Source organism: Mytilus californianus, unplaced genomic scaffold, assembly GCF_021869535.1.
Source record: "Mytilus californianus isolate M0D057914Y unplaced genomic scaffold, xbMytCali1.0.p SCAF_2, whole genome shotgun sequence".
NCBI lineage: Eukaryota > Metazoa > Mollusca > Bivalvia > Mytilida > Mytilidae > Mytilus > Mytilus californianus.
Window position 1 is genome coordinate 78,202,421 of NW_026262668.1, and position 22,928 is coordinate 78,225,348.

General features: G+C 31.7%; 1 protein-coding gene across 2 annotated transcripts in view; it reads left to right on the top strand.

Moving 5' to 3' along the window:
* LOC127728236 (carboxyl-terminal PDZ ligand of neuronal nitric oxide synthase protein-like) overlaps positions 1-22,928 on the top strand; it is a 91,426-nt gene that overhangs the window by 9,499 nt on the left and 58,999 nt on the right. The window contains exons 1-3 of one of the 2 annotated variants that reach the window (XM_052235490.1): positions 5,075-5,456; positions 5,724-5,832; positions 13,189-13,441. In XM_052235490.1, the coding sequence (XP_052091450.1) occupies positions 13,328-13,441 (114 nt within the window). In that variant the 5' untranslated portion in view covers positions 5,075-5,456; positions 5,724-5,832; positions 13,189-13,327. Of the gene's footprint in view, positions 1-5,074; positions 5,457-5,723; positions 5,833-13,188; positions 13,442-22,928 lie in introns of those variants that run through there. The other variant, XM_052235491.1, reaches the window with a different exon arrangement.

The following is a 22,928-nucleotide window of genomic DNA, read 5'->3' on the forward strand; positions in this document are numbered from 1 at the left end:
AAAACTCAAAATTAAATAAATTGAAAGACATCATGGAATGTATTATGTTATTATTAACTTGACAACTGGGTCAAATAAGATAATTATTTAGTCACGATTCTTGGGAACTTTCAATTTCTTGATGTTTCTTTTCCCCAGAAATGTATTTAAATTAATATCAACTGAAAATTCGTAATAGCCCTGATTATTCATAATGACCCTGTTTTTTTTATAATGACCCTGTTTTTTTTATAATGGCCCTGTTTGTTTTATTTATAATGGCCCTGTTTATTCATAATTAATAGCCCTGTATTAATGCCATGATAGTCTGTTATTGACCAGTTTTGCTTTTATTAATAAAGGGGCAGTTTCATACATAATGCACTAAACTGGTTACGGGTAATAAATAAATTTAATCATATTGCACAAACATAAAATGACCCTCAATATCTCTGATTCTATAATGGCAGACTGTATGTAGTATATTTTGATATAATAAAATTTTAGATTTACCAATGTTCTATCGCAAGTACTCCGAAAATTAGTTTCCTGTAAGTAATACCCAAGATTGATTTTAATTTTCTTATGCAAGGCTATGATCATCCATCTAATTGATAAGAGTAAAACAAAAACAATTTCAATGATAAGGGTAGATTATGTCAAATGGCAATTGACCTGCAACCTGAAATTGTTGCTGCATTATAAAAAAAATAGGTAGTTACAATAGCATACAAAGTTCAGTAGATTAATCTGATAAAAATCCCAGAAGGAAACATAAATTTTCACCATTAGTCAATCACTTTATTATCAGTGATTGAAATCTACCAATAACATTGTCCAATTACAAATCCCAGGCTTTGAAAAAAAATGGTTATGAACTGCAAAATGCTGAGAGATTGCATTAATTAAACAAATGACTCACAAATGTTAGGAAATTTGATAAATGTGTTTTAATTTTGATGATATAAACAGAAGAGTAGGTCCCTTCAGAGACCAACAGTGAGTATAAAAATAATCCTTGAGATAAAACAAGGTGGAGTTTGATATTAAAACCAGATTAAAACAGCTGCTTTAGCACAAGAAAAACAACATCAGCAGACATTTATCATCTAGTTTCTCAGCAGGGTTTGTTAACATTGAATTTGAAACATGCAGTAAAATGGTCAATTTGCTTGAAATATGTTTATTTGGCATGTTTGCACTATAAGTGAACTAGATATCATTACAAATTCTCCTGTCTGTGGAATGAAGGAAGGACGGACGCCTTTATTCTATGAAAAGCAGGTCATCAGGAATGAAACAGGAAGTAATCTGTAAAATACCATGATACATTGACAAACTAAATATCAGCACTTTTTCACAGACAAATAAAAAAGTCATGACAAGTACAATTTTCATGAAATTTTATATACATTGTACAAAGGCCTTAATTCTGTGAAAGTAGGTTGTCCAAAACAGAATTATGGACTTGATCTGTAATTTTGTATCAAAGAACGAAAATTCAACTCATTTTGTACAGACATCAACAAAAAAAACCAACTCTTGGATTTCAGAAGGATGGTATGATGGAAGGACAGAATGCCAGACAGCTGTTACTCAGAGGCTTTTGAATATGATGAAAACTTGATGAAATGTAACTTCTAAATGTGTTGAAAATGAATATATGGTTCTTGAACAAGTTCTGTTAGGCTGCAAGTTTAAGTATGAGCCAAAGTTAAAAAAAAAATTGAAGGTGCATTTTTGGCTTTATTACCCGTCTGTATATTGGTACAGCCAGAACTTTTTATGCCCCTCTGCAGCAGAGGGGGCATTATGTTTTACTCTTATCTGTCTGTACGTCTGTCCATCTATCCGTAGGTACGTCCCAAAATAAGTTTCCGTTCTCTAACTTTAGTTTGCCTCAACCAAATGTCATGAAACATATGCAATACTTACTACCACAATTGTATATTTACAAGCGGAAGAATCTGTGTCCCATGGACACATTCTTCATTTTTTCCTTCAAGAGTATCATTTTTGTGGTCTGCTTAACCATGTAGTTGTGGTCACATCAACTCAAAAAATGTTCTAAATGACTTAGGATTTTTTCTAATATGTATGCCAAATCAAGGTTGAGGCTATTCAAAATGGAGAAAATGGACTTATGATAGTCTTTACATTGTAGCTTACAAGAAATGTAGAAAATGGACTTTGTTTTTGTAGCTTATGAGAGCTCTTGATAACCCATACACAAATTTAGGAATGAATAGGACATATAGGCTAAGAAGATTGTTGAGTTACTTGAATTCAGATCAACTTCAATGTGGCGATAATGTGCTTGGTTTTAAGTTGTAGTCTATGTATAATATATATAGGTGTCCTCTTTGTTTTCAACTTCTTTACAGGTTGATTGCAAATTTGATTTGATGGCTCTCTGCAAGATCCTTTTATCATTTTTGTAAGCAAACACGATCAAATATTGCCATTAGGATGGGACTTTGTCTGCAGTTTTGTTGAAAATATGAATATTCTTTAACATTTAAGACATGGCTGCTAAGTGCTTGATGTGTGATCAACAGAGCCTCTATTTTCTCAGTTTTTATAAAAGGATCTGACTATTTCATCCCTATGGAATATATTCTGTCTATCAATGAGTAATCTTATGTTCATAGGAATTCCCAGGTTCCTGACAGAAAAATTGAGTTATGTTGTATGATTGACATGTCTGCACAAGTGCTATCATTGGTTATTGTTTATTGTTGGTTTAAGTACAGCAATACACAGTTGATGTTCATGCAAGTTTATCATATTGTTTGAAGGGTGTCAGGTTCAATAATTAGCAAGGTTGATTGATTATAGGAATCAGCCTGTCCACAGAGAATTAGTTCTAAGACCAAGAGCTTCTTAATTTTAAAAATGTAATTAGTCATGTAGTTGCTAAACAATTTTTTTTAATGTGATATGTTTTTGCTACAACAGAGATTTTCTGCATAAGTGCTCTGTACAAAAAGAAGGCAAAGATGCTTTGATATGTGTTGTTTTTTCCTGTGGATGTTGAAGAAAGATGAGCTCATTCAATGTAATTCATCTAATATGGATATCTGTAGAGATTTTCTATTGTGAGATGGTATCTTTCACCATTTTATTCACAAAATTAAAGCTATTAATTTTCCATGGAGAATTGTGGCCAAGAGACCATAAACCTGAAATCACCAATTTCTTTAATCTTCTCATTTATTTTACAAGATGAATGTGGTTTTACACCAGATCTAATCAAGGGATAGCAGAATTACCATTTTTGATTGTGATTTTGACCATTGTCAGCTGTATGAAGCAATTATTTCTCTGCTGCTGACTCATACCCCCATATACAACTGTGAAAACTAATAAAATGCACAAATATGCAGTAGATTTCAACAATTGGTTATTACATGACTGTCACATGACTGTCATATGGTCTTGTGCAACAGTTGCTTTTATCTTGGAATCTGTCATTACTGCTATGTGAAAAAAATACTTTAATTAATGAACAAATTGTCATCAAGGAGAAGCAATTCTCATTAACAACGTTGATGATTTATTCACAGAACAGCTTACTGTTTACCCATTTGATTGAAAAGAAAAATAAATTAGATAAACATCAAAGAGTAATTTTCATGCATATAAGAACTATAGGATTTCTAAACTGAAAATAAAATAATTTCCTGTATAGAAATTCCAATAGGGAACACATTTTACATTATTGCAGTAATTAAACCATTTTTATAGGCATTTCAGCCAATGGTTTAATAACTACAATAATTTAAAAAAACAATTCAAAATTATATTAAGGCAGTTGAGGAGACAGAGAAATGTTAAAGTTTGAATCTGGAATCACAATTTAAAATGGGAAATCATGTCTGTAATCTGTAATTACTTATTTAGAAAAAAAACTTTGTTTTGAATTCCTTGAAATTCTCAGGACTAATTCAAACTTTATCATTCTGAATTTAAGAATATTAATATTAACAATAAAATTGGTAGGGAGCCCATATACACTAAGGTCAAGGACATTTCTTGAAATTGCTTGAAAAATAATTTTGTGAGTGCAGACCCACAAAACAACTTTAGTTGAAACCCTTTAGTGTCAAATCCACATGGATTGATTGACTGAAGTTTAACATCACTTTCAGTACTATTGTGCTATTTCATGTCAGTTTTTACTGGTTGAGGAAGCCGGAGAGCCGGACAGAAACCATCAACCTTCTGCAGCAAACGGAGGACTTGGGACTAAGATCAGTTTCTTTTTTTATACAGTAGAATAGTTATTTTCATTAAAAAATATTTATTTTTCTTGATAGGTTTGAAAGTTTATTTCACTGCCTGTTCCTTTTTTTGTTGACGTTAAATTTTCTCTTATAAAATTTTATTAGTTATTTTCATTAAAAAATATTTATTTTTATGCCCCACCTATGTTTGTACGTCCGTTCGTCCGTCTTTCCCACTTCAGGTTAAAGTTGTTGGTCAAGGTAGTTTTTGATGAAGTTGAATTCCAATCAACTTAAAACTTTAAGTACGCATGTTCCCTATGATATGATCTTTCTAATTTTAATGCCAAATTAGAGTTTTGACCCCAATTTCACGGTCCACTGAACATAGAAAATGATAGTGCGAGTGGGGAATCCGTGTACTATGGACACATTCTTGTTCATGTAAGGTTTGAAAGTTTATTTTACTGTCTGTTCCTTTTTTTGTTGACAGTAAGTTTACCCTTATAAAATTTGATGAAATAAATCAGCCATATTTTGACACATTTCTCATAAAAGAAACAAAATTATTGGTAGAATGATAACAGAAATTTCTAAACATATTGCCTTCATTATTTATAGGTTTTTCTTTTGTATTTCCAAATATAATAGAATATAGTGTATTTGAGGCAAAGGTAATGAAAACTTACATTTAAACCAGAGGGATTAGAATATTGTTTTATTTCTTTTCACGCTTATTACAGAATAAACAAAACAAAAAACAATAAAATGACCAGTACCAACATTCCATGACAGAATTTGATTGGCAAATGGAATCTTGTTAACAAAGTCAATAATTGAATGCAAGCAGTATAGTATTGTAGGATTTCTGTTTTCATAAGATCTTTGATTACTCCAGTACAGATCAGTATTGGCAGTTTTACAGTTTTTTGTAATCCACACTTGTTTCTCAATTGACTTCAGGTTGTGACTTTGATTTTCAGTCAGTTGATGATATGGATCATAAACTCTTTTCCACAGCCTTTTTACTCAAAGTTGTATGAGAGAGTGATAATGCATATCAAATGCATCTCTCCTGCAGTCATGTAAATTTCGTGTTTGATGTGATATTGCGATTTACCACATCAAAGTTTTCATATACAAAAGAATTGGAATATAATCATTAATTTTTGTAATATATTTCAAAGTATCTAGCTGCTACTAAAGTCAGCTGTGTTTGATAGGTAAACAAATGGAATATTTTCATTGACAGTAAGTTTTCTTTATTTGCTTGTAATTAATTTGTCTTTACTTTTGTTAATATAAATTTCTTTGATGTGCATGGGAATATGACATATTTTGACAACAGTGTTTGAACCAAATGTGTAGAAAGATTTAAGTCTTCAGAGTCTTAACACAGAAAAAAAGTTTTGCAAATGTTAAGAAAATGTCATGAGATGAAAATAGATTAGAGGTTTTGCCATTTAGTGAAGTTCATTCAGTTGAAATCCTGATTATGTTATTTTTCGTTTTTTTTAGATAACATTTGACTTTACCACAAACAAGATTCAGCGTGATGATGCAGGAAAAAACAAATTAGATGTGAAAACGTGTGACTTGGCAAGCACCCACCTGAACAGATGTACTGGTAAACCACTTTTTAATGGTGTAATTTTGTGTGTTTTTAAGTGTACTGTTGCATATGTTACACTAATTAGTGAGAATTGCATTAATTTTGGCAGGTACACAAAGTTTTACTGCAAATTGCAAATACTGAGTAATTCTTATTGTTTTTGACAGTATTATGATCACTGACATGTGTAGTTTATTTACACAATGCAAATAATATGCAGTTTATTACATGTCTTGGTTAATTTATTCCCTTGTTTTTAAATTATTGTTATACATTGTAACCGTGATTCACATTGTTTTGAGTTTGAAACATTGGAGTTAAATTTTTCAAAATAGTGGCAAATTTTTATGTTATTAATTTTTCCATATCCACCAACTAAATCATATTAATTTGAGAAAATGAGACAGCAACCCAACCACACAAAATAAACAGAAAAACAACATTAATAGACTTGTATCAGTATGGTATAATGCAGATTATTTGAACTACTGTAAAATAATATTTGTAAGAAATGACCTTGAGTGCTTTTTAACATTTATTTTCGGATAATTTAAACTAACAGCATAATGTAAATTGATGTAAAAATGTTAAATTTATCACTTTATCTATATTATCAAAGAAAGAATTACCTCTCCTTCATTCATTTCATTGTAAATCATTTAAAACTCTTATTAGCTCACCTTTCCAAAGGAAATGTTAGCTTTTGCCAACACTTGGTGTCCCTCGTCTGTCGTCGTCTTCCGTCCGGTGTAAACTATTTCAAACATTTTCTCTGAAACTACCTAACCAATTCCAACCAAACTTAAGCTGAATGAACATAAGGGTATCTAGAATAAAGTTTGTGTTTTATTTTCTGTTTCCTCAAAAAATATGGCCGCCATGGCTAAAAATAGAACATAGGGGTAAAATGCAGTTTTTGACTTATATCTCAAAAACTAAAGCATTTAGAGCAAATCTGACATGGGGGTAAAAATGTTTATTTGGTCAAGTTCTATCAGCCCTGAAATTTTCAGATGAATCTAACAACCCATTATTGGGTTGCTGCCACTAAATTGATAATTTTAAGGAAATTTGCAGTTTTTAGCTCACTTTTCCAAAGGAAATGTGAGCTTTTGCCTTCACTTGGCGTCCGTCATCATCCGTTGTCATCCGTCTGGTGTAAACTATTTCAAACATCTTCTCCTCTGAAACTACTGAACCAAATTAAAACAAACTTAGACTGAATGACTCTTAGGTTATCTAGAATAAAGTTTATGTTTTATTTTCTGTTTCCTCAGTAAACATGGCTGCCATGGCTAAAAATAGAACATAGGGTAAAATGCAGTTTTTGACTTATATCTCAAAAACTAAAGCTTGTCCTCAATATGCATGAAATATTTGACACTGTACGTTAAGCAACCAACAATCAATCAATCAATCAAAAACTAAAGCATTTAGAGCAAATCAGACTAGAAGTTAAATAGATATAAGAAGATGTGGTAAAAGTATTCATTAGATCAAGGTCTACCTGCCCTGAATTTATCAGCCAGATCTGATTTTTAGGTTATTGCCCCTGAATTGATGATTTATGGAAATTTTGCAGTTTTTGGTTATGATCGTGAATATTATTATAGATAAAGATAAACTGTAAACAGCAAAAATGTTCAGCAAAGTAAGATCTACAAATAAGTTTATATGACCAAAATTGTCAATTGACCCCTTAAGGTGTTATTGCCCTTTAAAGACAATTTTTCACAATTTGTTCATCTAGTTTGCTTACTTAAAAAAATCTGCTCCTTTGAAACTGCTGAATCAATTTCAGCCAAACTTGGGCTGACTGAGTTTCAGAGTATCTAGTATAAATAATGTATTTTATTTCCTTGTACGTCAAGAAACATAGCCACTATGGCTAAAATGGAACATAGGGGTAAAATGCATTTTTTTGCTTTAGAAGAAAATATGACAGATACAAAGATCATTTAAATGGCACTTTTAAGCCACTCATTAATATATATTGAAAAGCAAAAATAATTGTTCATGAAAGATTTAAGCAAAACATTACAGGTGAGGGATTCAGGCTCTCTTGTTTTAATGTCAGTTTATCAAAAACAAATTCGACAAAAAGATGTACTACTACTATATATGAAAACTTCAAATATTCCAAGATGTTCAAAGAATTGTACAGTTTCAAATTGATAAAATAGATATGTATCAAGAAATGAAATAAAACAAATAGGGTTTTAAAAATAAGCTTAGATTAAAACAATTAAATAATGCAAATTTTAGTTGATATTTGCATGAATTTAAAACAGAATAAGTGTAGAAAATGGAAATGGTCATACTAATTTTACAGATTGCATATGACAAACTTTTTTTTTAAGGGATGTTTAAAAATTGCATCAAAATCTTTTGTTTCTAACTTAAGAAACATTTCAGTGACGTTTCCATAGCTACAAAAACTGCTTTAAAATGTCTACTCAGACCTTTTGAAATGCCAATGTAAAATGTGAAAGCAAGACATAGGGATTGCTTTTCTGGTGACCACGATGACGGCGTCAACAATTGTTAAGTTTTCTGCTTAAGTTAGTTTGATAGGAACTACATGTGATAGATAATTGATATTTAATATAAAGTTGTATTACTATCGGTACATATCATTTTAACGACTATTTTGAGGCCCTGCCCCCTAGGACATGGTCCAGTAACTTTGAATTGATTAGCAATTTTCAATGTTAAGTAAGTTTGATAGGATCTTCTTGTGATAGATCAATGATATGATGTATGAAGTTGCATATCAGTTTGACTACTATTTTGAGACCCTGCCCCTTAGGTCATGGTCCACCAACTTTCACTTGATAAGCAATTTTATTAAGTTTTCTGCTTAAGTCAGTTTGATTAGAGCTACTTGTGATAGATCAATGATATTTTGTATAAAGTTACATTACTGTCTGTACATCTCAGTTTGTTGACCATTTTCAGGCCCTGCCCACTAGATCATGGACAATGTTGCTGTCCATCAGATGGTCTTTTCTGAATTTTATGCCAACAGCCGAGACATATCTCTGTGTCAACAGTTTGTTGTTTCATAATGTCAAGATACAACAATGTTTTGAAAAATAAAATAACAAGATGAAATGTAATCAAAACACAGAACAGGGATGTACATGTTTAACATTTCTTTTGATTTTTTTTCTATACAAAATATTCAAATGTAGTTGTTAATCTGAAAAGGAGAATATGGTATTTCAGTCTACAATGGAATAGATTTCTTATTTTAAATTTGACAAATATATGAGACTGAATTCTTATAATGCAAATGAGCAAAGTCAGACAAAAAGAAACAAGAGAAATAAAATGTAAATGCAATCTAATATGTCATAATGTTGTTAAGAAATGTATTCTATTAATGTTTGATAGAATTTCTCTACCAATAAATCTTATCTTAATTTCACAGGAAATAAATGAATAATTCCATTTCACAGAAAATTCCATTACATTCTTATCTTTTGATACATCATCATCAATTATACTTTTTGCTCTATATATACTGCAACAGAAATTTTTTCATTGTTTCATACTTGATTTTTCCAGCTGTTTTGTTTGATCATGATATATTTATTGTACAGATTATTTTTTGTCATTTGACTAAAGTAAAAATCAAATAGTTTTAGTTTTTATTGGATACAGGAGCTTTGGTGCAAAAGTTATCTGTGCAAAATTGTCAATTTTTAGACATTCGAAAGCCAATTTGATATAAAAATAGATTTTTGCAATTCTTGCTGGTTCATAGCACTTTAAACTATAATAAATAAAATGAAACTGTAAATGACAAAAAAGATCAACAAGGTTAAAAATAAGTCATATGGCCAAAGTAGTCTGTCTACAGACATTACTGCCCTTCAATGATAATTTTTCCTATTTTTTGTGGAAACTATAGTAATTGGCGAATTTGCTGTTTCCACATTCTAACTTTCCTTTGCCTCTACCAAATGTTATGAAATTTATGCACAATGCCTACACAGATCAAGTTCGAATTTGTGTCGAAATGCAAGTACAAAACTCAAACAGATAACATCCCCCACTATTGTTTGTTATCAGAAAAGGAAAAGAGAGGCCAATGATACCAAAGGGACATTCATAAGTCACAAATAAACAGACAACGCCATGGCTGAAAAAGAAAAAGACAAACAGACAACGCCATGGCTGAAAAAGAAAAAGACAAACAGACAAACAACAGTATTCAAAACATAATATAGAAAACCAAAGACTGAGAAATATTTGCTTTTGAAAAATACCAAAATTATACATGAGGAAACTCAATTGCAGAGATTTTGTTTGAGTTTTAATTAGTTACAAATTTCAGCCTTAATATATAATTATGTTGACTGTAAATAGTTTTATTTTTGGTGCAAATGATACCAGGTATTTTAAAAACCTTTGGTGCAAATGTTGCATTGGTGTAAATGAGTTGAGGGGCAAAAAGACGCATTTTTGCTGCAAACAGATTTCTCTGTGCATATTAATACATAATTAATTGACTCTTGCATATTTACAAACTTGGGCATCTGTGTACCATGGACACATTGATTTTGCATTGCTGAGATGTTTTGTTTTCTGATTAGGCTGAATATGAAGAAGTGGTTAGGATGAGAAACAGATTTATGTTTGCTAAAGTGTTTACCTTTATGGTAGTTTTTATTTTTATTTTGAAAACTGCTAGGACATTTATATTCTGGTGTTCTATTTGCCAACTCAACTTTTGCTGTTTTCATTGTGGAAAGTTTATTTTACCCCTGCTCCAAAGGAGGGGGTATTCTGGTTTTGGCTTGTCTTTCCATCCACAAATTTTGGTAGAATTTTTATCAGGATCTTCATATAAGAGCTTCCTGAAATTTGATTTCAAGCTTTATGTGAGCCTGCTGTGCTGTATAATGTGCTTTCAATACATCACTATCTATTTCCTGTTTGCTAAATACTTATATGGAAGGTATCATTATCACTCACACTTCAGCTTGTTTTTATGCCCCACCTACGACAGTAGAGGGGCATTATGTTTTTCGGTCTGTGTGTCTGTTCGTCTGTTCGACCGTCTGACTGTCCCGCTTCAGGTTAAAGTTTTTGGTCAAGGTAGTTTTTGATGAAGTTGAAGTCCAAATCAACTTGAAACTTAATACACATGTTCCCTATGATATGATCTTTCTAATTTTAATGTCAAATTAGAGTTTTGATACCAATTTCACAGTCCACTGAACATAGAAAATGATAGTGCGAGTGGGGCATCCGTGTACTATGGACACATTCTTGTTATGTATTTTTCCAAAATGCCAGAAAATATGTACATTATGCTAATAATCTGCATATTATAAGGTTTTATTATTTTTAAGAACTATTTACAGAAAGAGAGGTAGTTGAACATTGTCAACTTTGCTTTATATTTCATATATATATGAATATAAAGTGCCTAAAAAATCAACCTAACAATATTAGATTAGATCTGATTCTTTACTTCCTCCCTGACTGGGATTGGAACCTTTACTTTTTTTACTTCTCACTTCTACGGCAACACCGACTAGCATTGCGCAGATGCTACATCCCCCTCACTTCTACGGCAACACCGACTAGCATTGCACAGACGCTTCATCCCCTCATTTCCACGGCAACACAGACGCTTCATCCCCCTCACTTCTACGGCAACACCGACTAGCATTGCACAGACGCCTCATCCCCCTCACTTCTACGGCAACACCGACTAGCATTGCACAGATGCTTCATCCCCCTCACTTCTACGGCAACACCGACTAGCATTGCACAGACGCCTCATCCCCCTCACTTCTACGGCAACACCGACTAGCATTGCACAGACGCCTCATCCCCTCACTTCTACGGCAACACCGACTAGCATTGCACAGACGCTTCATCCCCCTCACTTCTACGGCAACACCGACTAGCATTGCACAGATGCTTCATCCCCCTCACTTCTACGGCAACACCGACTAGCATTGCACAGACACCTCATCCCCCTCACTTCTACGGCAACACCGACTAGCATTGCACAGATGCTTCATCCCCCTCACTTCTACGGCAACACTGACTAGCATTGCACAGACGCCTCATCCCCCTCACTTCTACGGAAACACTGACTAGCATTGTACAGATGACTCATCCCCCTCACTTTTACGGAAACACTGACTAGCATTGCACAGACGCCTCATCCACTCCTCTTAACTATAGATGATAAAAATCAGCCTTCTGTATATATATATTGTACTTTGTGGAATGACTCCTCATTGTTTAAGATTATGCACCTAACTTGATTGTTTTATAATATTTCAATGTAACAGTATCTTGTATGATATTTTCACTTTTATATGTCTTGTGTGTGGGACTGATGCTAAAACGTCTTTGTTCGATTTTAGCACTAAATGCCCTTCGAAACTAAAATTACTTATGAAATGATAAGTTATTGTTTAATTACTGACTTTGTTTATAACTAATTGCATTAAGTGGTAGTACAATTATAAAGTATTTCAGTTTACATTCATCTTTAGTGTAAAATTATATCATAACTTGTTTTGTAGCAGTAGCAAGCACTATTAATTCTTAAACATAATAGTTGTAATTATTGAACACACCAGATGATTAATAAATGTTTGGAGGGATAGATGTAAAGACATGATTTATCAATTTACTCGAAACAGTAAGATACTTAACAATAGATGTATTTTAGAGAAAAAAAGATTTTTATGGGTATTTTTTATGTTTTTTATTTATTTTTTTAGATTAAAACGGTAGCTTGAATTCTTAAAATTGAAAATGTAAGAACTGAAGTATTATACATTCATAGGAAATTTACAAAACACTTTTCAAATAATAAGATCAATTTTCAGGAAATATGTGGAGGAAAATATGAAGTTGGATCATTTTTATGAGTGCTGTTGTTCATTATCCTACTATTGTTCAGAAATCTTCCTACATCATTACTCTTATTGAGTACCTCTTAGTCCAGTAGGAAGTGTTACAAATGTACTTAGAAAGTATGTACTTTATGTATTGGATACATAGCCCTCATGGGTGAATCTTATTTACACCAAGATATTATTGTCAATGCAGAATGATAGTTTTCCATATTTAGGAGGGGGTCTCCGCGATTTGACCATATGTTATTGAAAAGTATGATAAATGCAGGGTATCCAATTTCTTTTAACAACATCTTGGTAAATAATCAATACATATTAAGTTAAAACCTAAATAAATTTTACTTTAATTTCACACCTCTGTACAGTAACAGTATGTCATTTTAAAAAAAGCTGTAAGATTAATGTAGACATAAAATTGTCACGAAAATCAATTGTAGAATATGTACTTCATCTGAATTTAATTACTCTATTCCAGGAAGCAGAATAAAAAACCTGCAATGAACAATAAGTCTGAAACAAAGTCACTAATTAAAGTTGAAACGATGTTAAAAGGCTGTAAAGAAAAGACTGAACACAAAATGGCAATTCTCTAATACAAGAAGCTGACAAATAAGATGAAGATGTTGTCAAAGAAACCTTATGATTTGGTGTCTGAGGATGGTTATGACACCAGAATTCCGTTACACAACGATGAAGCTTTCCAACATGGAATTCATTTCCAGGCCAAGGTAATTTATTAACAAAGTGATTAAACTGAGTGTTGTAACTCCACCACATGTTACATGTGTATATATATATATATAATTATGGCTGTCCCAAGTCAGGTATTGTCAGTGGAGGGGGCTTTTAAAGTGTAACCTTTGTCCGTTTGTACGTCTGTTCATACCTACGTCTCAAAATTCGTTTCTGTTCTCTAATTTTAGTTTGTGTCAACCAAATGTTATGAAGCTTATACACAATGCTTATTACCCCAAAACACAGATCAAGTTTGAATTTGGGTGGTGTCACTGTTACTGTTCTAGAGTTATGTCTCATTACAAATGGAAAAATTGCTGAATTTTTCTTTCCATTCTCTAACTTAAAGTTTGCCTCTACCAATTGTTATGAAACTTATATTTAATTTTAATTCTTTATTTATTTAAAGAGGATTGCCAACAGCCAGAGGCTACGTGTCGGTCTCCTGAACATAGATATATACAGATTCACAATTAACAAAGATTTTTTTTTTTAATTTACAAACATGTTTAACACAAGACAAGACAAATATGTACAGGACAAGACATACAAATGAAATTAGACTACACACCTTTCCAATCACTCACTCATTCTTACTCACATAAAAACATGTTGGATTCAGTAATATAGAATAATAATTATGGAAAGACAATTTTGAGTACAATCAGGTCAAATGAAAAAAAGAAAAAAGAAAAAATGAATAATAAATAAAAATAGGATAATATAAGTGTATGTACGTGTTTCACAACTAATATGTTTTATTACAAGTTAAAAAGATAGTATACAAATAAATTACTGAGCATTCGAGAAAATCTATTTGAAGATTTAATATATCGAAACACACACTCAAACAGATCTAAATTAGTATCATCAGACAAATCGTCACTACCTTCTATTAAAATTTTACTAAGATAGTTCGGACATAGATCCCGCAACATTGCTGTATTTATATCTGGACAAATAAAATTCTTAATACCAAGTAGAAGAGTAATCCGATAGTTCATGTAACGGGCGCAATGAATTAAATAGTGCTCAGTGCTTTCTATACGGTTACCTGGGCAGAAATCGCAAAACCTATTTAATGTAAGATTATATTTGTACAAGTGGTCATTAAGGGCACTAAGCCCTAAGCGTAATCTAGTATGAATCTTTTTCTCATAACCATGCCATCGTGAATATATTTTTTTACTACACAAATTGAGATTCTTCTTTAACAACCTTTTGAAACTTGCCAAAGATGTTGCTGAAATTAGTTCAGCTGACAAGCTATTCCAGTCTCTAATCGTAGCTAGAAGAAAAGAATTATAGTATGCTACTGTTCTTGACCTGATAGGTATCAAGTTGGCATGTCGTCTTAAGTTATAGTTTTCAGTGTTATGATGGAATAATGGATGAAAATTACGGAGATAATCTGGGACAAGATGATTTTTAATGAAACTTATACACAATGCTTATTGGATCAATTGGATCAAGTTCAAATTTGAGTAGTGTCACTTTTACCGTTCTTAAGTTCTGTCCCTTTATAACGTTACATGCAAGTGGAGGCATCATCTGTTTCCCATGGACACATTCTCCATTTAATTTATATACATTATTGTTGTTTTTGTCATTAATCAAACAACTTGCAGTTGAAGACAAATCTGAGGTAATCTGTTACATTTATAACCGGATTTCCGAAGGAAAAAACGGTTATTGATTTGGGGATGTATGGCGGGCGGGCGGCTGCCAAACAGTGTCCGTGCATTTACTCATGAACCGTTCAACCAAAGCTTTTCAAGTTTTAATATGTTGTTACTGATGACAAAATGGAGGTCAAGTTCAATATTGACGATTTTCACTTTCACCTTTCAGGAGTTATGGTTCTTGAAAGATTGAAAAATGGTCTTTCCAGTCGTGTCCATGCTTTAACTCATGAACCGTTCAACCAAAGCTTTTCAAATTTTAATATGTTGTTACTGATGACAAAATGGAGGTCAAGTTCAATATTGACAATTTTCACTTTTACCGTTCAGGAGTTATGGTTCTTGAGAGATTGAAAAATGGTCTTTCCAGTCGTGTCCATGCTTTAACTCATGAACCGTTCAACCAAAGCTTTTCAAATTTTAATATGTTGTTACTGATGACAAAATGGAGGTCAAGTTTAATATTGACAATTTTCACTTTTACCGTTCAGGAGTTATGGTTCTTGAAAGATTCAAAAATGGTCATTCCAGTCGTGTCCATGCTTTAACTCATGAACCTTTCAACCAAAGCTTTTCAAATTTTAATATGTTGTTACTGATGACAAAATGGAGGTCAAGTTCAATATTGATGATTTTCACTTTTACCGTTCAGGAGTTATGGTTCTTGAAAGATTGAAAAATGGTCTTTCCAGTCGTGTACCTGCTTTAACTCATGAACCGTTCAACCAATCTGTTCAAATTTTAATATGTTGTTAATGATGACAAAATGGAGGTCAAGTTCAATATTGATGATTGTCACTTTGACTGTTCAGGAGTTATGGTCCTTGTGATATTCAAAAATGCCAGGACACAAATAAATGTTAAAAAATCCGGTTTGCTGTTGCTCTGACAGCCTCTTGTTCACATTATTTCTGGACTTGAGATGATTTTAGAGCTTGACATATGACAGGGCACTTGTCAATTGGTAAAGACTGTATGTTGCCATCTGTAGGGGGTTTCATTATCCTTCATGATGACTGGTACTTTTTGCATTTTTAGGTGTTACTTTTCAATATATTTCATGAATACTGTATATAAAAATTCTAGAATTCAGGTGGTACTTATCAATAGCTTAGAAGGTAAAAGTACCTGTTACATCCTCCTAATGATCTGCATGTTGGTTTTTTTTGGTTTTATTGAGTTTCTGGATTACTGTCTCATTGATAGGTACCCCATATATATTCATTCATTAGGTTGCACTCCGTCCGTCTGTCTGTCTGTTTGTCTTTCTTCCACACTTTTTTTCTTAGTGCTTGAAGATATTGATTTGATATTTGGTGTATTAGATCAAGTTCGAATTTTGTTTCTGGTCAGACAATTTTGTGCAGAGTTATGGTCCTTGACCTTACTTTTTTTTGTCATGCTTAAAGATATTGATTTGATAATTAGTATATATATTATCATGACAAGTTACTGATCAAGTTCGAATTTTGTTTAGTTCTGATGATTTTGTGCAGAGTTATGGTCCTAGGACTTAGAAAATTCACCCAAATAATCAATTTTCCAAAATGCTTGAAGGTATTGACTTGATATTTGTTATATAGTTTAGACCATGATAAGTTATAGATCAAGTTAGCATTTTGTTCCAGTACAATTTATTTTTAACCAGTAGGGGACTATGTATTGCCAGGCAATACTCACAGAATGCTTGTTGTTTTTCACATGTTAAAAAGGACGGCAAAAAGTAATTTACTGATTGAAGAAAAAGATGAAATTAAATTGTCAGTGTCATTTGCATTAAAAAATATTACACATGTACTTTTTTTTATAGGAAAAAAAATAAGACATACAAATCTTTTAATGGAAAATGAAGGAATGTAGCAATTCCCAATCACTCTTAATTTCTATCACTTTTCTTTCAATGAATGCTAGAGCACACAATGGGTTTTACCAGAGATGTTTATCTGTTTATAATATGTTGACCCTTATGTTGGTCAAGCTGGTCAGTATGGCATTACATGTATCATATATTTGATATAATACTCATAGAATATGATTAGAGTGATAAAGTGTTGTTTTTTATTCTAAAGTTGCATCTGATTCCTTCTGATATTGTAACTTTAATAACCCAATTCCAAGTTATTCTTGACCCTCAGCATTGTCCAGTAGTACAATTGCAAATTTTTCTAAATCAATGAATGCAAAAACATTTATTTTTTTTTTTTTCAAGTTGGAAACATCACAAGTTTTAATGTTGCCTTGCCAAGTACATGAAATTGCAATATTACATAATGGTGATTAATTTGATGAAAGATTTATTGAAGATTTTTACCAATTATGTTGCTCGGTGTGTATTGAACTAGAATAGTTTGGCAGAATTCAGTGATTTCTTAAATGATTTGGCAGGCATAATAAGATTTTATATTGATTCTTTCTTTGTTTTGAATCAGTTACAATATTATTTCCTTATTAGTTTATTTCAATCCTTTTGATTAAAGAAACATTCAAAAAAGATTAAAATGAAAAGGCAAAAGTCTTTTTCAACATGAAAGATTGTTAGAATAATGAATGGAGAGTTTTTTTGTCCCTAGAAGTTAGGATAAGATCCTTTGATCCAAGTTTCATATTTTGTAAAATAATCTTTTGGGAATTTATTCTCATTTTCTTAAAAATATAAGAGCCATAGAAATAGGTTTTCACAACTTTGAGAATGAAGCATTTATTTTTCTGAATGGTGTTGAAAATATAATTTTATGAATAAACATGCACCTGCTCACATGAAATTTATAGTGGTTTTTTTTACATCAGAATTTGTGTTCACATGCTGCTTACCAAATGTGTTTTGATGGAAATTGTTGTTCATAAGTTCATAAATCAGCAGTCAGAACAACCTCCCACATGAAGTTTGATTTCAGATGAATTAAACACCTTTATTCATAATATATATTCATTTGTTATTACATAAAACATTTGTCAGATGATTTCAAAGTGTGCAGTCACACAAACTTATAGTATTCAATTAGATTTGATGGAAGTTAAGCATGATTTTCAATGTAAAATTAGATATATATTGCTTTAAAATTGTACATCTTGTGCAGTGCATTAAGTTTTCGTTATTACTACATGAAATTAGGAGCAAGTTTTCTTCAGCCTGACTTCAGAGCAGGAAACTTGTGTCTATAACTTTTTTCTGCAAAAGTCTAATGTTTCAGATATAAATCTAGCTTTTCACTCATTCCTAGATGACTTACAGTTTTGGTGAGCTGCTTAGCATATTCTCTTTGAATTCCTTCTAGTATGCTAGGTTTTTGTGGTTTTAATGCTTTTGGAATCCTAGGCCAAAGTGATAGTGTAAGCATTTGAAATAACTTTGTACCAATGCATTTTGTATGTTGGCCTTATTAACTTATTAAAAATTATCTGAATAACTGCAAGGCAAGTTGGAACCCAAATTGGTTACTTTCATTTTATGTCTTACAGTTAACTTGATAGGTGTCAGATCAGCAACATTGACTTCCTCCAAGATCTAGTTTGAAAAAAGGCCAGTTATGAGCTTAAAAAAGGATAATCTAATAGGTTAGCTACAGTCAGTATAACAGTTTTAAGATACATGGTATGGGATTTTGGTAACACAATTCTGAAAATTTCATCAGGCTTACAACTAAAGAAATGATTTAAGAGAATATATAGATATTGGAAACTGCTTTAAAAAAAGCTGATTCTTATCACATTATTAATGATAACACATCTATGGATATGTTGGGATTTGAAATATGGTTCCAGGGATTTCAAAGTCTGTTGAATATAAATATAATTAATGATTTCTCCGTATTGTTGTTTAAAAAAATCCCTTAAGGGAATATTTGTTTTACTTTTGAGAGAGTTGTTAGATCACTATACAATTTTATAGAACAATAAATACTGATTTTGCTGAAGGAAGCACTTCTCACCCTGACAAAGAAGTTACATTATCTAGAGATTTATTTGAAAATAGTCACTGAAGATATAAGAAATATTTCTATATATTTATGTTTGTATAGAAGTTGTCCTTTGCAGATGTTTCTTAATTTGTTATTTAAAAAGGGCAAGAGTATTATCATTGTTCATACAGTAAAATAACTAACCAAAGACTGAAACTAATTGTTTTGAATTATTCATTTTGTGAATCTGGTGTTGACTGAAGATCTTTGATAGTCTCTGTTAAATTTATTCACAAATTGTTTTAGATCAAAGGCGATTTAGATCTTAACTTAATGTATAGACATTTGTCTATTTTTGAATACCATATGATAACCTCTAATTAACTTAAACATCATTTGGTCTCTGGTGGAGAGTTGTCTCATTGACAATTATACCACATCTTCTTATTTTTATCTAAATGTCTTGGTTTTATGAAAGTTGCAGAAGCAAAACTAAGACATGCTGTTTTGTATGTTGGCTTGAGGGTATCAACAATTAAATCTGTAGTTAGACCATTTAAATTTTCATCATCTCCTCTGTCAATGCTTAGTCAATTTAAACCACACTTGGCAGGATTAATATATGGAAGGTCCTAAATGATAATTGCCAATTTTTTGTTATGATCAGATGAAAAGCATGGGAATTTTTTTTATTCTTTTTGTCCATTTATCAAAAACTATTTCTGATTTTGTGTTTCATGGGGTTCAAAAATCATATTGTTTCAATTTTGGGGCTCAAATTCTTTTCAACAATTCTATTTGAGAATACACATAGACAAACCAGCTTAGACTGGGTACGTGAAACCTCTTGTTTTTGTTAATGAAGTTTTGTAGGAAGTATTCAGTATTTTTAGGCAATTTCTGTGCCAAAGCACCATGCTCTTCATAACATCTCACATGAACATAATTCAATATTATGTACAGATGCCGTTGAGCAATACAGACTGCTTGGAGCCTCAAGTTTTATAAATAGAATCTATTAATCTCTAGTAATCAGCAAACTGAAACAAGGAAGGAAAACTTCAAAAGAAAGAAAATAGACCTGGATGACCTGTTATGTTTTCAAATCAATAATTTAATTCTCTCTGATCTGTGGAAAGTCCCATACAGACTGTTATATTATCTCTGATGCATGTCTCTATGATAAGCACAATTTTGCAATTCAAATGATTGTCTAATGAACGGAAAATAATGATTTATCATGTGCCACTTTAATTAATTCTCGGTCTTGCCTCATTTTAAAGTAATTGAGATTTTTTCCTTAAGCTGTCTCCAGAGAGAACATGAGACTTTAAAGGAATGTTTGATGTATAAAAGGGTTACAGGTTATTCTTGGTTTTCTGCTGCTTGCAACTTTTCTGAGGACTAACTATTTTCTTATTAAGTTAAGATGAATTCTTCCTAAATGGTTAAAAACACTTGTACTTATTTATAATTGTTATTAGTGACATATGATTATTACCAAATTGATTTTTGATAGACAAATTTAGAATGTATTTTATCCGACATATTCTATGTTCTTCAGTGCACATATATAGCTTTATTGACATCTTTTAAAGAATTTTGTTCAAATTGGTTTTAAAGAATTTCTTGAAATTGCAATTGGGTGTAAGAATTTGATCTGTATTAAGGTAAAGTTTTGTTAAATGGGTTGTGTCACAGATTTTCATAAGATTTTGCATACAACTTCCGCAATTTAAGCTTGAACTAAGAATTAAAAAAAATAGTGCATTGATCTATTTGATATTCTGAAATATGATTGAATAAATACTTTAAAAAAATAGATGTGAACTTGTATAGGATGTAGGTAAAAAAAGTTCTTAAAATCTCTTATTCCAATCCATAGATTTTTCTTCAAAACTTAAATCTTGTTGCAATATAAATTTCCATCTAATTGATGTAAAAATTCAAAATCATTGTGGGGTCACTGACTTCGTTTTTACTGTTTAACTAATCTATTAAAGTGGTGGTAGTTGAAAATTATGTTTTACGACATCACAGCTCAATGATGTTCACTACTATTCATGTTTAGTTGTATTTTTATTCCGCTGCCGTAGATGACGGGTGCATTCAGTGTTACCCTCGACTGTCTGTCCTTCCGTCTTTTTGTTCGTCCATCCATCCCATTTTCATTTGTTTGAAACTTGAGCAGGGGCATTCGTGTCCTCAAGACACATTCCTCTTTTATTTTAACTAAAACTCTACTTTGACTGATGTATACCCCATAAACGTTGATGACCCTATGATCATTGGAAATCATCAAAATGGAAATTTATCATCAATTTTTAAGGAAAATGTATAACCTAGGCTTTGAGAAAGGAGATTTTAATAATAATTTTGAGAAAGGAGATTATAAAGATTGTTTTGAGAAAGTTTTCTGCATATTTTACATACAGTCTTTTCAGATTTCAACTTATATTACAGATTTTCATTCAAATGTATTTCAACAACTTTAAATAAATATTTTTTTTATTTGGTTTTCGTTTTATATGTCCAATTCCAAATACTACGAAAAATCTATGAATTAATACACCATTCCCTTTTTTTCTTTTGAAGGAAAACAACTGAAGTCTGATCAACTCCATATTGAATGCATATAGTGCATATGGTTACAAGAGCGCAATTATTTGTTTACATTTTACCGGCAAGTTTTTTACCCCAAGATGGTACTCAGAATAGAATCCTATACGGCTTCTGATTGGATGATACAGGATTGGAATTACATTTAATCGAAAGCTTATCCAATTAGGTTTAAAAATTGCAGAAAATCATATTCACATTTTACGAAGTATAGAAAATATCCTCCATTTCTGCACGTCGGAGCCATTAAAAATATGCCTTTTTCATTAAGCGAAAAAAATAGACGATCTTTTTCAACTGCATTTTAAGTCAATTTCTGCCGCATGACCCTATATATTTTTTTGGTTGTAATGCAACACTGGCATTTCTAGTAACAGGAACTGCAATCCGTTTTTCCCTAGTTTGTGTAGTCTTTGAGAAAAAAAATACGGAACACCAGTGGTACCCTATGGAAAATGCATTACGAATAATTGCGCTCTTGTAACCTATAGAAAAAAGACATTTTTTTTTAATAAGGCTTAGAAAAATGTTAAAAATAGTCATTTTGCTCGGAAAAAATGTGAAACAGCGAGAAATTGGGTCAAATGGACTTTTCATTAACGTGAATTCAAGCTATAGTCTGTTTCCTATTTGTGTTGATTTCCATATCTAAATCTAGGGTGGGCTCGAATGTCGACAAAGTATGAAGAGAATAGAACGGTTTTGTGATATCTACTGTTTTTATGGGGAAAAGCATGTGTATATCTTGAATTTGAAGATTCATTTTGGTTTTTAACAATAATGATCGTGACTCAGTTGCTATTCTAGCAAAAAGCTAATTTGGTGAAAATTGACCGAAAGGGTCCCTAAGCAAACACCAACGATTTAGTTAAATTGCAAAGTAGAAAAATTAATCTTGGCATTGAATATTGTAGTCCAAGAATAGTTTATCTTGCCAAAGTAGTAATATTATCATATTTTCAAAATTTGGAAAAACTATAGTCTGTTTCAAAAACGTGTTTTTTCAAGAAATGGTTTCATTTAAAGCCATTCTTCAAAATTCGATGTAGCTTTTCCATATCAGAACGGTTTTGTCGACAATATGATCAGTGCTGGGTGACCTTTGAAAAATAAGGCCAGTAAATAAACTTTATCTTCATGTCTTTTTGAACAGTACCGTATTTGGTGAAAAAATCAGTTCAAATTTTTGGCCCGATCGGCGGGCAAAAACTAATTCTTAAAATTAAGAGAGTGATCAGATAATGTTTTAAAGACGTGATTTTATCTAGATAGACGCTAGC